This window comes from Parasteatoda tepidariorum, chromosome 10 (assembly GCF_982258835.1).
Source record: "Parasteatoda tepidariorum strain Cologne lab strain chromosome 10, Ptep-v5.0, whole genome shotgun sequence".
NCBI lineage: Eukaryota > Metazoa > Arthropoda > Arachnida > Araneae > Theridiidae > Parasteatoda > Parasteatoda tepidariorum.
In genome coordinates, this window is record NC_141764.1 from 84685398 (window position 1) to 84701644 (window position 16247).

The 16247-nt window shown below is 31.8% G+C and overlaps 1 protein-coding gene across 2 annotated transcripts in view; it reads left to right on the top strand.

Moving 5' to 3' along the window:
• The window catches only part of LOC107456247 (putative sodium-dependent multivitamin transporter), a 39078-nt gene that overhangs the window by 8620 nt on the left and 14211 nt on the right, over positions 1-16247 (top strand). For both annotated transcript variants that reach the window (XM_087153247.1, XM_016074069.4), the window contains exons 2-8: positions 562-627; positions 2217-2336; positions 4869-5026; positions 6625-6765; positions 10491-10629; positions 12229-12436; positions 14666-14820. In XM_087153247.1, coding sequence (XP_087009373.1) covers positions 562-627; positions 2217-2336; positions 4869-5026; positions 6625-6765; positions 10491-10629; positions 12229-12436; positions 14666-14820 — 987 coding nt within the window. The remainder of the gene's footprint in view (positions 1-561; positions 628-2216; positions 2337-4868; positions 5027-6624; positions 6766-10490; positions 10630-12228; positions 12437-14665; positions 14821-16247) is intronic.

The window sequence follows — 16247 nt, forward strand, 5'->3', positions numbered from 1 at the left end:
CATTTGGATTGGCACAAGACTGGTATAAAAAATCAAATGCTTCCTTTAAAGTGAAAAATAGAGATCTAAATCGTCAATGTTCATCACAAATTGAAATAAAGCACGCTTAAAAGAAGAATATATTTTGATGTTTTGCAACTGAAATGGTAATTTATTATATAATTTAGGTGCTAAGTAAAAAAACTGTTTTCGTGAAATTTCTTTTGTAAAGAAGGGAATCTCATACATTTCAGTTGGTCTCCTTTCAGACACATTAGTTTTTAATTTGCATATTAATTTATTGTTGTGTAAATAGAGTAAAATACGAAAAAATACATTATGGCGAAATGGTAATAGGTTAATTCTTGTATATATATTGGTAGTAGTTACACTTGAATTATTTATATTTAGAGAATTAATAATCTTGAAGCATTTATTCTGAACTGAGATTAAGGGAAGTAAATTAGTTTTATATTCACCGCCATATATTATCGCACCATAATTAATTAAAGAATAAATAGACGTAGACGTTTATTGAATTATTGTTCAATATTTTCATGTACTTGCTCATTACCTCAATAGTTTCTTGAGATGCGCTTTGGAAAAATTATCAAGTGGATACTTTCAACATTCTTCCTTCTGCAAATGGTGAGTGTAAGAGAAAAATGAGTGTTATCCAATCAACTTTGACAAACACCTTAAAAATAATACAGCTAAACTATGTTTTTTGTACCACAGCAACACAGAAACTTAAATATTTAATAATGGAACAGAATTCATTAGCATTAAAAGTTACCAAGATAGGAAAAATCAATATTGTTTCTAGAGCTCAAAATAAAGGGCGCCCAATCTCAAGACGAACGAAAAGTGAATGAGAACAGCAAAACAGATTTGAAAAAATGAAAAAAAATCTGCAGTCAAGAGAAAAGTTCGAGGCCGAAAGAGGTAAATTAGGGTAGAAATATGTTTTCAAGTAGTAAAGGGAGAGTGAGAAGTTTATGTCGTTAAAACTAGAGAATCGGCATTCGTAGGAATGAGATAAGAGACTAAAAGATCGTAGAGCATCGAGATGAGCTGATGTTACAATGATGGAAAGAATTTTGTCGCTATAAAAGTTAAATTTATGACCAAGGTTCCAACAATGTGCAACAATAGATGATTCATCCTATTCTTGATGGCTGGCATATAAATCATGTTTCCTAAATAGAAATTTTAAAGAGCGTCTGGTATATCCAATGTTGCCAAGAGTCCATTGGGAAGATCTTTGGTAAAGTCCTCATAGATTATCATCCTTCGAAGGATCAGCTTAATAAAACTTAATCAGCTAAAATATCTGAAAATGTCCTAATAACGATTTTGCAGCAAATAGAGTAGAAAAACAATTTTACTTTAAGGACTAGATTATCTTTTAATCATTACACCAACTTTACATTTTTTTCATATCTCTTTTATTTTTCTCATTTACGTCTGTTGCGTCTTGAAAATGTTTGCCTTTGTTTCGAACTCTCTAAATATGTAGACCTATTTCCCCCCTGGAATTTTTATTAAACTAATGAATATTTAATATACACCGAAGAGCCATTACATTATGACCACCGTCCATCTATATATCAATGGGCTCGCCCTGGTTTTCATGGTTTCTCTCCCAGGAACAATGTTTTCATGGGGCACATTAGGACCCATAATTCTCATGGATCAATCCCTGACGTCTGTAAGCGACTTGAACATAGTTGCAGACCAGGTTCACCCATTCATGGCAGCAGTTTTTCCTGCGGGGGATGGTGCTTACCAACAGGATAATGCGCCATGTCATAAGGGTCGAATCGTCGAGGAACATTCGAGTGACTTTCATGTCTTGGCCCCCAAATTCACCTGACCATAATCCAATAGAGCATTTGTGGTCCTACTTGGAAAACCAAATTCATGCTGCCACGCTACACCCTCGCAATGTGAGGGAATTGCAGGACCAGTTTCTGAGCGCTTGGATCCAGATACCTCAGACTACTTATTAACACCTTGTGCTATCAATGACACGGCAGGTGCTAGCAGTTTTGAGGGCTAATGGTGGTCCTACATGCTATTAGCAGGTGGTCATAATGTAATAGCTCTTCGGTGTACACTCATAATTTTTCTACAATTGTGTGTCAAAGTTGATTAGATAACTCTCATACTTCCACTACAGTTTTATTTATATAACAGAGGCAAGTTCACAGTAATTTTGAAATACTCTGTTTTAGATGCTTTTTATGTCAGTTGCTCTTTACGGAGCAGTTTTAGCCTTAAGTGCAGTATCAGATTTATCGTTTGGAACGTCAATTGTATCATTGGGAGCCATCTGCACTTTATATTGTTTCCTGGTAAGTTGCAAGATGTAAATATTTCTTTTGTATTAGTTGAAAAGTAGTGAAAAAACATGCTAAGTATCATTTTGAAAACATTTGACTTTACGTTTAACAATAGAACGTTAATTTTTATAGCCAAAAAGATTTAAACCGATTCCGATTTTCTGTTTGACAGAAGTACTAAATACGTGAAGAGCAAAACCTTCTTTATCAGTCCCTCCTTTTGAAAACAAAAAATAGAAGTAAATTATAAATATACTAGCTTATTGTAAAATCTAAAAACACAGAGAAATTGCGGCGTAACTAACACTATAACTATTAATTACTAAAATTGTGGAGTAAATACCACTATAAAGATTAATTACCAATTCAACAGTATATACGACATGTTCATCTAAAGGCACCTTTTAATAGATGAAGGTTAACATAGTAGATAATTATGTCACCTTAAAATAAGCTTTTTTCTACAAATGTAAATGATATGGTACATAAAAAAGAATTTCCAATAATTATCTCGCCACATAAAAAATTCGTAAGAACCGCGTGATTTTGTGTTTTCTAATTAACATCATATTTAGTAATTTTGGGTTTTCCAATTAACATCATTAACAAGATATGATTTAGATACTTCGAATTACAAAGATGTATAGAAAAATGTACAGGGTGTAAACTAGAAGAAAATAAATTAACATTTAATAATTAATTCGAGAATTATCAGCTGTTACACTTGTAGTAAGGGAAGTATATGTTGGCCAATGGAAATGCAACTGCAGAGTTGAAAATTTGACACGTTAAGTTAGCCATTTTTAACTATAAACTGAGAGCGAGTTTTTTCAAAATTTAAATTAGTTTGAAAGGTACTGCAATTTTAAGTGCCATTCAAGTAAATTTTTTTGCCAGTTTTTTTTAAATACTTACTATTTATCTATTGTTGTCTAAACATTAATCTCTCTCAAAATTTTCAATTTAGAGGCTCGCGATTGAAAATATATGAAAAGTAATAAAAATTAATAAAATGAAGCAAAATAAAATGCACTGGGTGTTCAAAAAATAAGATTCGATTATTAATTCGAGAACTAGCAGCTGGTAAACTAGTAGTGAAAAAATATGTTGTCCAATCTACTGCCAACTGAGAATTAATATAACCATGCAACTGAAACACATTTGTATTAAGAAATTTAAGAATTAAGAGTTATAAATAGATTCTTGTTTTCGATTAGGCGTTACAGTGAATCAAAGAGTCTGCATTATAATTGAAATAAAAAGTTAGCCGTTACATTGATCGACAAGAAAAGAATAAAATATTTCATGTTCGCTTTTATAAAGATTAACTCATAGATTTAATTTAAATATAATTCGATTAAGAATGATTAAAAGAAATTTTAAGTAATTAAAGAAATTTTAAAAGTTAGGAAATATGTAATGCCAATTATGGTATCATATACGTCAAAGAGCCATTACATTATGACCACCCTGTTAATAACATGTAGGACCACCTTTAGCCCTCAAAACTGCTCGCACCTGCCGTGGCATTGACTCCACAAAGTGCTGATAGGTAGTCTAAGGTATCTGGTACCAAGCGCTCACCAATTGGTCCTGCAATTCCCTCACATTGCGAGGGGGTCACGTGGCAGCACGAATTTGGTTTTCCAAGTCGGACCACAAATGCTCTATTGGATTAAGGCCGGGTGAATTTGGGGGCCAAGACATGACTTGAAAGTCCCTGGAATGTTCCTCGAACCAATCCATGACGATTCGATCCTTATGACATGGTGCATTATGCCGTTGGTAAACACCATCCCACGTAGAAAAAACTGTTGCCATGAATAGGTGAACCTGCTCTGCAACTATGTTCAAGTAGCTTACAGACGTCAAGGATTGTTCTATGAGGATTATGGGTCCTAATGTAATGGCTCTTCGGTGTATATATATATATATATATATATATATATATATATATATCAAAAAATGTTCCCTAAATGAGAGCCTCACACAAATATTTTGCATGCATTTTAATTTTTTTTATATGTAATGTTTTAATATCGTGTTTTGTTATATCGTTTTTATCGTTCGAGATATTATTTTTTTTTCGTGTTTCTATATTTGATCGTTTTAGCATTTGGTGCAGAGAATTGCCAGACCGTTGGGAGAGGTTTTGATGTCGCTGCATGGAAGAGGTCTATCCTGGAGGTTTCACTGTAAAATATATTTTTACATAAAACTATAATAATTATATTATTTATTAACAAACTTAATCTTTTTGGAAAAAAAATAAAGATGAATGAGGGCCAATATGGAGATTGGTGACCGGAACCTCCTAGTTGCAATAAGTTTCTGGATAAAAATGATATCATGTGTGATTTATCGTTGATTTTATTTAAAAACTGCTGACAGAAAAAAAAACATTTTATTCTGCTTGATGCTATAATTAATCCATCCACTAAATAAATGTTTAAATATGAACAGGCTAGGGTGATTCCTTTTCATAATTGATCATACATATCTCAAATACATACCTGACATTGCTCAAATTGTTTCTGTTTTTAGGGTGGTTTGAAAGCTGTATTATGGACAGATGTCTTCCAAATCATTCTTATGTTGATCTGTATTCTGTCCTTCTTCATTACCGGTATTCAAGATGCAGGTGGTGTATCCAACATTTATGAAAAAGCAAAGGCAGGGCACAGACTTGATGATATTTTCAAGTAAATAATTTAACATGCATTCTGTGTATGTATTGTTCTATTTTAAATATGAAAATTTTCTATTTACGATCTTCTTTTAACAGAAAATGGACTATTCTTATTCAAATTTAACTTGTTGCACATAATCTGAACACAATTTTTTTTTATATGGACTGTTAATTGAATGTAAACATTAGCAAGCCTTATAAAACCGGAAGAAATTTAGAAAGCTTCCGGTGTATCTCTCCGCCAACGTTATGCTTATAAGGAGATGTGTGAATAGTGTGAATAGTGTTAATAGATGTGTGAATAGACTTTATATTCCAGAAAGTTTTATGCGTTTAAAGTTAAGCTCAATTTATCTATTCATAAGAGTTTCCTGTAATTTATAAATTCTAGGTTGTGAGCCTAAAGAAAATTTTAGAAAATTAAGATCACAAATAAAGTGTGAGGTTTGCCCTGTTTTGAGTTTTATCCCTTCTTTGGCTATTTTAGTGAAAAATATCACCGCTTTTTATTTTTCGGATAGCACCATAGCATGCTTGCAGAGTCTTCCGAATTCATTCGTTGTTTGTTTCGTTGAAATTTAAGTTGAAAGAACGCATTATTTTGTAAACTTTACAAGTTTAATAATATTGGATGGCGCCGTTTTACAAGCTTAAGCGTAAAAATCAATTGAAAGTCGTAACCCGGAAATCTTATGCCGAAATTTTAACCCCTAGTGCCATGTGTGTATAGTTTTACACATCAAACCATCCATAAAGAGTGCCACAGTGGGCTGATCGCATGACACGGTTCCCAGTGTGGACTAATGCCAAGTATCGCTTGCAGCACTCAGTAATCGGGGGAATGATTACTTTAATCAGCTTGCAAAAGGACTGAGGGTGCACGGTACGCATCTTCGTTAAAATGTTCTACCGTAAAATGCTCGACTTTGCGGCCAGACCGTCACGCTTCCAAAGGGGGAGGGGCATTTCTTCCACAGAGGATCAAAATTGTAATGCCATGCCTTCGGAACATCCTTTCCAGACCGTCGCCAATAGCCCAGTGTGCAGCTCTAGTGTGATTTAAATAAAGTACTTCTGAAGCAGCTAATGAATTTCATGGAATCTTTTTTATTTTATTTTATTCATTAATATGAGGTCTATTAAAACTAGTTACCAAGTTATACATTTTAAATTTTTAATTATATAGGATCATAGTTCATTAAAGAAATGAGAAAGTTTATTAAAAAATTTTAAAAATGATTTCAACCTTTAAAAATAAAATTTACTTCTTTTAATCATAAATTTCAATAACTGAAATAAAACAAACTAATTTTAAAACATTAATTAGTTACTTAATAGTTAAATTACATTTATACTATTTTTCGTAGAGTAATATGAAAAAAGCAGAATCTATTTTCCGCCTGAATGGGACTCTCAAATTAATTAAACGCAAATTAGATGATGATTATACTAAATTGTTTATTAAGTTAAGTATAAATAACAATTTTAATCAAATGCCTGGTTTATTCCGTCAAATTTGTCTCATAAGGTAATTAGGTTTCGTAATTAATTCTATATTTCACACTTATGTGCATGTTTTCAATTTTATATTTCACTGAATAATTTTTGCAGTCCTCGTCTGGATTTCATGGAAAGATTCAACTTTTGGAGTTGTATTATACGTGGGATAACGATAGGATGTACAATATTTGGTACAAATCAGCTTGATGTGCAAAGGATACTTAGTTTGAGTAATGTTGACAGAGCGAAGTCGTAAGTATTTATAAAAATTAAACAAATTCGGATATATTAAATGAGTTATTTACCATTTCAAGTACTATATTTTCCAAAATTTTCTTATAGAGATCATTAAAATTATTATAAAGTCTACTGAATTTTTCAGTCTGGAAAAAATACAGTGTCTCGAAATTGCCATCAGAAAATGCTATTTTAGATATTTTCATATTATTCTCAGACGAAAACTATTATTCTTATACATTTATAAAGCAGGGAAATTATTAGATTAATTAATATTCAAAATGGAAGGCAAAAACGATATACAGTGCGCAAAATAAAAAAAAGGACCACTCCGAATAACTTTTGAACTAAACATCAGATCTTCACGTTCTGTAACTCATTCTTAATGGTTCAAGGAAGTGACCTCATCTATCATAATTAATTTGTCCAGACGATATAAGTTACTGAATAAGAAACAAAAACGTACTTATTCAGTGAAAATGCGAAACATGGTATCCATAGTTTGGTTAGCAGAGCAATCCAAAGTTTGGACCCCTTAATGTTAATTTTACTCTTTGCGTTTTTCGCCATATCTCGAGAACGTTTTAAGAGAATTGAAAAATTTTGGCACGTAATAATAAAATTCGTCTTTCCAACTAAATTTCCATGCAAAAAATTTTCTTGTGTGTTTTACATTTTTTTATTATTTTATTTAATAATAGTGAAAAATTTTGAATTGTGAGGTTTACAATTTCTGACATCATTTTAAAGTATGTAAATTTGCATAACAAAATAGAAATTTGAGGGAATCGGTTGAGTAGCTCCGGAGAAATCAAATTTCAAGAAAGTAGTCTCTTTAATAATTCGTATATTTTCGTAGACGTATATAAACTATTGAACTGATTTCTCTCAAATCTTGTATTCTGTCATGCAAAATTGCAAACTTTAAAATGATGTAAAAAATTTAGTTCCTTACAATTCAATTTTTTTCGATTATTATTAAACAGAATAATAAATATTTACTAAAATTTATTATTTGCATGGAATTGTCTTTGGATAAACGAATTTTATAACTGTTTGCAAAAAATTTTCAATTCGCTTGAAAAGTTCTTGGGATACGGCGAAAATTAACATTAAGGGATTCATACTTTGGATCGCTCTCCTGACCAAGCTATGCGAACCATATTCTCAGATTGCGGCTACTTTCTGTATTCTGAAGGAAAGGAATCCGAATTTGTCTAAAAAAAGTTATGTTTATGCGTAGAACACAGGTTTTTGTGCCTGATTCCGTAACTTAAAATATCGTCCGCAATAATTAATTAGCCTATTTGAAGTCACTCTCTCGGACCATTAATATTAAGTACGAGAACGTGAAGATTCGATCATTACATCGAAAGTAATTCAGGTTGGTCCTTTTTTTGTTACTATACAGTATCGCATTTGACTTCAATCATTTGACCGTTCTCTTGACCAAACTATTGGGACTATATTTTCATTGGGACCAGATTCTGTCAGAAATCATAATCCACATATGTTTTCAAAGAAAGTAGCTCTTGTGTCCAATTTCGTAACTTAAAATATCGTCTTTATTGACTAATTTGCATATTTGAGGTCACGCCCTAGGATGAAGATTTAGTTCTAGTGGATGAAAATTCAATCATTCATTACGTTCATTCATTATTCATCATCATTCATTAATAAATGTAATTATTCATCACGTATCGACAATTTTGTCATCGGGATATGACCGGGTACTACTCTCACAATATGAAACCGATTTAGAATAACAGAGCAAGAAAGGAATAAAAAAACAGGAAAAATGTTCAACCAAAGTTGTTTTGCAGTGACTCAAAAAAAAAAAACAGAAGCAAAACCTCACAACTGGTGAAGATAAGAAAAATACGCTGGTGGATAAAATTAAGAGATGGAAGACATTGTCTCAAATATCTTAAAAAATACTAAATACAAATAAATAAAATTTGGTATGGATGTAGCTTATTCCATGATAATAAAACATGCAAAACAAAAATGAAAGTGCCATTCACTGGCACAAGATCTATTGCCAATAAATGCAATGTAGTCTGAACTTAAGGATAAAAGATGACAATAAAAGTGAGGCTTGTACAGTGTGTGTTGCCTCTAGTATGGTGTATGGTCACCCCTGACAGACAGCATGCACAACGAGTATGCATGCTGTTAATAAGGGAGTTAAGGAGGACTTGTGGAAGACCCTCCCATTCTTCCACCAGAGCAATTTTTAACTCCAGAATGGTTCTGGGGGGAGGTTGGCGCATCGCAATAGCTCTCCCAGGAGCATCCCAAGCATGTTCAATAGGATTCAGGTCAGGGGATTTGGCTGGCCAATCCATTCATTGAATATCCTCGCTTTCCAGATACTCATCAACCATGAGAGCCCTATGTGGTCGCGCATTGTCGTCCATAACAGTGAACTCAGGGCCAACAGCGTCCCTGAAAAGACGCATATAGGGCTCAGGACCTCCTGCTTGTTCCTCTGGGCATTCATTGTCAAACACATGGAGCGGTGTGCGGGTATCTTGCATGTGCGAATGAATGAGCGAAAATGCTTTCCATCTCTTAATTTTGTCCACCAGTGTACATCAGATGTCCATTTTTAGCTATGCAATGATGTATTTTCTAACTTTTTTTAAAAAGAGAGAGAAAGAAAAAAGGGTGGATTTAATAAAGAAAGTGTTTTTGTTGGGTCTCACAAAAGCTACAGAGAATCTGAGCAATAAATAATCACTTCGCAAATGAATTCTTAAACGGAAATTCTTCTTCGTTATTGGCACTACAGCCCGGGGTGGGTCTTAGCCTGCCGCACAATATTTCTACAAACAACTCCGTTCCCGACCTTGATCTTCCAGTTGGAGATCTTGAAAGATTTTAAATCGATTAAAGACATCATCCCTTGACCTTTTCTTTGGTCTGCTATGATTTAACTTCCTCTAAAAGAAAAAAAATCGTTTATAAAAAAATAGTACATCTATGATTTTCTAGGAATGATCTATGATTTTCTAGGATTTCTATGTTCTACTCAACTGTGATTAAATCTGTCAATATCTGACAGTTCTAAACAGTTTTGCTCCTACAGCCATTTGAATTTTAGCTATCCGGTCTTACTTTACTTTCACTTACATTTTATGGAAGCTTTTAGTTATTAAGAATTATACATTCAGAGAAAATTTGAAAATACGCTTGAAATAGAACCAAAATATCGGATTTTTAAGCCAAAACAACTTATACATTAGCTGAAACTTATATTAGTTGCTTAATTCAACAATAATTAAATTGAATAATGCCACATTTAATTCAATTTAAAAATAATTAATTTGCGCTGAACGTAGGTTGCACAAATTTGAGTGATACTATGATTTCTAACAATATACGTATTATTGCTAATACTTCGAACTTTTTCCGTTCCTTTCCTTTTTTATGAACATGTATGTTACATTTTACGCGATCTTTACAACCACTGAAGCCGATTGATTTTTGAAGTTTTTTTTATTACTTTTCTCAATTATTTGGTTGTTGAAAATAAGAAATTTCGAAAGAAACATGGAGATATAAATCAATATTTATTACGATGGAAGACGTGATTATCTCATCTCTTGAATCAAAACAACAAGTAATTAGGCTTAGTTTCTTTTCATGAAAGTTAAAACTTTTAAAAGGTCATCGCAATTATAATTTTTATTGTATGTTGTTCAAAGTTAATTGCATTTGTATAAATTTCATTTCAGAACTCTGAGAATGAGTGCGATTCCAACTTTCTTCTTGTATGCCTTGTGTCAAGTTTTTGGTATTGTTTTGTATGGAATTTATCATGACTGTGATCCAATATTAGATAAAGAGCATTCAGGGTTGACAAAGCATGATCAAGTACGATTCGAATATCATTTATTACTAATTTCTGAGCAACTTATATTAAATCATTCACTTCATTGAACAGTTTATGTAGAACAAGTGTAATTCTGCCGTTGTTATTGATGCCAATGGCCAATATCAGCAAGCCTGCTTGAAACCAAGTGAATTTTTAAGGCAGAGGGTAGGTTTCTTGTTTTTCAGTGGCCCCATCTATGGCCCCGAATATGATTTCAGCCACACACATGTCACAGTCCGTTTTATGGGGAGGACCTATTCATACTTCATTTATTCATCCACATATCGTGATTTTGACATGAGCCAGAGAACGATTAATCTCCAATTTAGTACTCCTAGAGGTATTGATTTGTTAAGGAAAATTGGAGGACTTTGTGATCCCGACAGAATTAATGTGCAACAGTCATCATTTGAACTCGGGGATTCTATGGATAGCAAGATTTGAACTCACGAACTCACGAACACGAGTCCAACGTTCTATCAACCAGACTATTCCGGCAGTGTAATTCTAAATCGCTAGAAGCGAAAGTTCCTTTCACGTTGAAGGCGTTTTTTTAAAAATGAACCAAAAAGCGATATTTACTATGATTCAAAAACGGAATTTCTGTACGTATTTAAAAATGTAAGCAAAAATAAATTTTTGATATAAAATATTTCCTGTTCTGAAAATCATTAGGTTCGTGATTAACGCCCTCATCGTTTAAAAAATTCTTTGAAATCAAAAATGAGCTATGTAATTATAGGAAAATTTGAAACAAACTTAAAAAATTAATTACATGTTAATAACAAAAAGAATGCTGCTGGCAGATCGAAATATACATATACATTTATATTCCAAATAACAGTCATTTTTGTATTTTTAAAAATCTTAAAATATAGTTTTTCAATAAAGTTTCATTTTGAAATTTTTGCAAATATTATAAATGAGGTTTTCGTATTTTTTTTAAGCAATTCAATGTGGGAAAAATTGGAATATATCCCACATTTAGTAAATAAATGTGTTCCAAAACCTACTTAAATATATTTTTCGAGGATTTGATAAATAAAAACGTAAACAGCTTTGAAAAATTTCTTTAGGTACTGCTATGTAAAAATGTATTCTCAAACTTACGAAGTTTTGTTCAATTAAATTTTCTGGTCTTAAGAAATACTGTTAATGACTGCTGCTTTTTTTTAATTAGAAATTTCTCACTAAGCCATAACTGATTTAAAAATTATTTGCCCATTTTAAGCATTTTTAATATTTAATAATGTCCTAAAATGTCTTCGAAATTACTTTGTTGAAATTACTCAGGATTCTTTGTTTTTGTCATCACTCATTTTAAAAAGTGTCTTAATATCTTAAAATAACGATAGTAGTCCTTTGCGATAAATTTGAAATAAGTTCTCACTTTTAACGTAAACTTATCTCTTTATTATGACATAGCCGCTGTTGTATTGCAACATTTGCGTTTTTGTAACCCTACCATTTGTCTGTCAGATGAAGTGTACCAATAGGACACCGACGCACATATAAGTTTCACTAAAATTATACTGTATTTTTAACATTGTTTTTAATCAAATATAACTTAATATCTATTAATAGATCCTTCTCTGTAGATGGTCCCGGCATTCATTATAAAGAGATTCAGCAATATTCCTGGGATGACTGGTCTCTGCATAGCTGGTATCTTTTGTGCTTCGTTGAGTACAATATCTTCAGCGCTGAACTGCGCTTCAACTGTAACAGTTGTGGATTTCATAAAACCTCTTCTTAAATCGAAGCAGATTACTGAGGAGAAAATTGTTTGGTTAGCTAAAATTTCGTGTAGGTATTGTGCAATTTACAAAACAAAATTTTAAAGTAATATATATGTTACGGTAAAACACTGAAACCTGGAGAATGTCGACATTCACCGATGAATGTCAATATTCACGTAGTCGCTTGGTGTATGCCCGAAATATTTGCTAAATAGCCTTATTTCTGACTCTCACCAGTGAATGTCAACAATCACATAGTTGCTTTGGTGAATGTCCGAAATATTTGTTATATCCAATTTTATATTAATTTATTCGTTAATATTATTATATTTATTTGATATATTTATATTTACTCTATATTTTAATACTTACTGACGATAGATTAGAAGAAACATCAGTGTTTGGAGTATCGGGCAATGGCACTTGACCTTAAAAGAACATCAGTGTAGGGTATACCGGGAAGTGGCACTTAACCTTAAGAAAATATCAGTGTAGGATATACCGGGCAGTGGCACTTAACCTTAAAAAAACATCAGTGTAGGGTTAAAATATCGAATAAATGTAATTATATCCACGAGTAAATTCATGTCAAATCGAATGTAATAAATATTTCGGACATTCACCAAAGCATATCTGTGCTTGTCGACATACACCGGTGAAAGTCAACAACCACCGATTTCGGTCTTTCGCCGTGACATATATTCTTCTTCACAAGAAAGAGAATTTGTTTCTAGCAATCATGTCTTCGATAACAATATCGTAAGATTATACCTCTAAGTGACTCAATGTGGGTACCTCGACCCTTGTTGAAACATACCATTTATTTACGTTAGCAACTGTTCTTTCCATTTTATTTCATCTAAGCCCAGCACATATCAATACTCTTAAGTGGTCACATTCTATATTCTTACACAAAGATTTCAATTCTTTCACTATATATTTGTTATTTAACAAAGACATGGAGTCATGCAGATCATAAACAAACTAACAATGCATCGAAGTTGCCAGGTACACAAAACAAAAATGTCTCACAGTTGCTATAAAATACATAAATGAATAATAAATCTAAGTTAAGTAAGTGACGCAGACGAGAAAGAATTGTATTTCAAAAAATTCGATGCGCGATACGATGTTGCATTTAAATAATTTCGCATTATAAACATTCTAACTCATGTGTAGAAATTTAGCTCAACTTTAACACGCCATTTTGCTTATCAGCTGGTGCTGGCGTCATAGGTCACATGTGTGGGTAAGAGTTATTTTCTTCTTGAAGTGCAAATACCCAATTTCACGTGATATTTCAAAATCTTTCCAAGTTTCACCTTTTGCCTGCTATTCTGAATTATCAGTTGCACTAGCCGTAAGCAAAAAGTTATCCAGTAATTTTGGCCGTAATAAAACAGTTTCACCACTCTTAACGCATAAGAATAGAGTTATCAATTTTTTTTTAACAAAAAAGAAAAACGATGTTATTAGAGAAAGAATGTGTGTAAATATTTTTAAATATGCATGGTATCTGTGGATTCATGGTGCCAAATTTTAAGAGTCGGTGTACAACAAAAATTGAATATAAAGAATTACCAAGCAACGGAATATTTGCCACAAGCATCTAGGGGCACTGACACATTATAGACTGGCTGTTCCTAAACCCCTCATCTGGCACTTTCATTCATCTAAATTATATTAACTCTGATTCTTAATTATAATCATCGAAAATTTCCCTCAAATAGGCAAATTAAAGGTTATTTTATCGTAATTTAATAGCTTAGTGACCTACTATACAAATCGGTCCCTAAATCATTGAATTTTCATGAAACCGCCTTTTCTGCAACATACTTTGAAAGATGTTTTCGAAAATTATGATAAAAAAGAATAAAATTAAAATAATTCAGTTAAATAAATGTGTAAGTTCAATAATAATATTAAAATCAATTCAATAACACAATCAATTAATTCAATTAATTATTGCAATTATTTAATTCAATCAATTTATTATTAATTCAATTAATCCGTTTATCAATTAATAAATTCAATCTATTTATAATTAATTCAAAATTAACTCAATTAATTCAGTTAATCAGTTCACTAACAATTAAAAAATGTATCAGTTCAAGTGAGCACAAATAGCCAGTTCATATTACGTAAGCCCGCTTATTGATGACAGTTACTATCATGGTTTGGTATGCAACTCTCAATCCTTATGCCTGAATCCCTTTATAGTTTGGCTCATGTATTCAGGGGAATTCTGCATATCTTTTATGGAATTATTTAAATTAACTATTAATTTTTTATTAAGCTCTCATCTATGGTGGAATTTGCATTGGTCTCAGCTTTTGTTTTCTGGGGGTAAAAAGTATCAAACGGTTGGCACTCGTTGTTATTTACGCAGCAGATGGTCCAATTTTGGCACTATTTTTAGTTGCAGTTCTATCAAGAAAGGCCAGTGACAAGGTAAGCCACTCTAGTAAATTATAAATGTAAAATTAAAAAAAAAAATTATACGCATTTAAGCACTTTTTCGAAATAAAAAAATATAAGCTGAAATATATATATTAAGAGTTTTATACGGAATATAAAAATTAAGAGTTTTTAAAATCATAGTTTTAATATCAATATTTTTCGAAATAAAATAAATTCGTTTCAATCAACAGAAGTTTATTATCTATCAAGATTTTTTTATGTAAAACTGATGGCGTAAAATCGATATTTGATTCATAATAAATGAAAATGGAAATGTTTTTAACTGATAAAAATAATCTGCAAATAATAATCCTTTAAGGTCCATTTTTAAGCTCGACCGTATCAATTAACCAATTAGTTTAAGAAAAGTTAATAGCAGAAACAAAATAAACTAGTGGGCTGGGCCCCCTGCTCGCTAACGCTCGCCAACCCCTGATAATTGCTACGCAATTTAATTGCTACGCTTCGCTCGCCACTAACTTAGGTACATTGCAAATGCACAAAATTCTATGAATTCAAAACAATCATTCAAATCCATATAACAACTTTTTTTTTAAAAAAATTGCATCTTTTAAGTAAATACTAAGTCATTAAAATAAATTTGAATTTAAATAAATTACATGTAATTCGTTAAACCTATTAGAAATGTGCTATAGTATAAAATCTTAAAGCGTAACAGCACGACTGAGACTCATTTTTCAATGAATAACTAATAACAATAATAAAAAAAATAAATTCGTGTTATAAATCTAAAATCGTCAAATAAATTCGTAATATATAAATTCGTGTTATAAATCTAAAATCGTCAAATAAATTCATAATATATAAATTCGTGAAAAAAAGCGCTTTCGACAAAATATTAAAATAGAGATCTATCGACAAAGACTACTCACTTCTGCCTAGCTTAATAGTATGAGATTGCCGCAGCTGATGCTCTCTCTGGTCATTTCAGTTTCTGTTTTTTAAAGCGCTATATGTTGAGCCACCTCAGCTAGATTTGGCATGTAACATTTTTAGCGACAATCATTGGTCGATTTTCTAGCGTTGCCATTCAGGGAGTTGTAATGAGGGTTTTTTTTGTCGCCGTGCAAGAGAAATATGTATATAGATTAGAATTATTTTTGAGCTAGTATTTTTGCCTTAAAATATAGGCTACTGTAAAACTGCACAAGTAAAAGTTAAAACTTGAAAAACAATTTCTATTTGATAGACTGTTAGAATTTTCATTCTAAAATTATGGTAAGCAGTCTGTCCATCCAATTAACCTTGAAGTTAATAGTACGATTTTGAATCATTTTACAACTTGTATGATTATAAATCCATGAATACAAAACTGTACGGTTTTTTAAATATTTACAAGTAGCACTGTTTCAAAACCGTAAAAAAGAAATTTAACTGTACGTAGAAGCTCGGTTTTT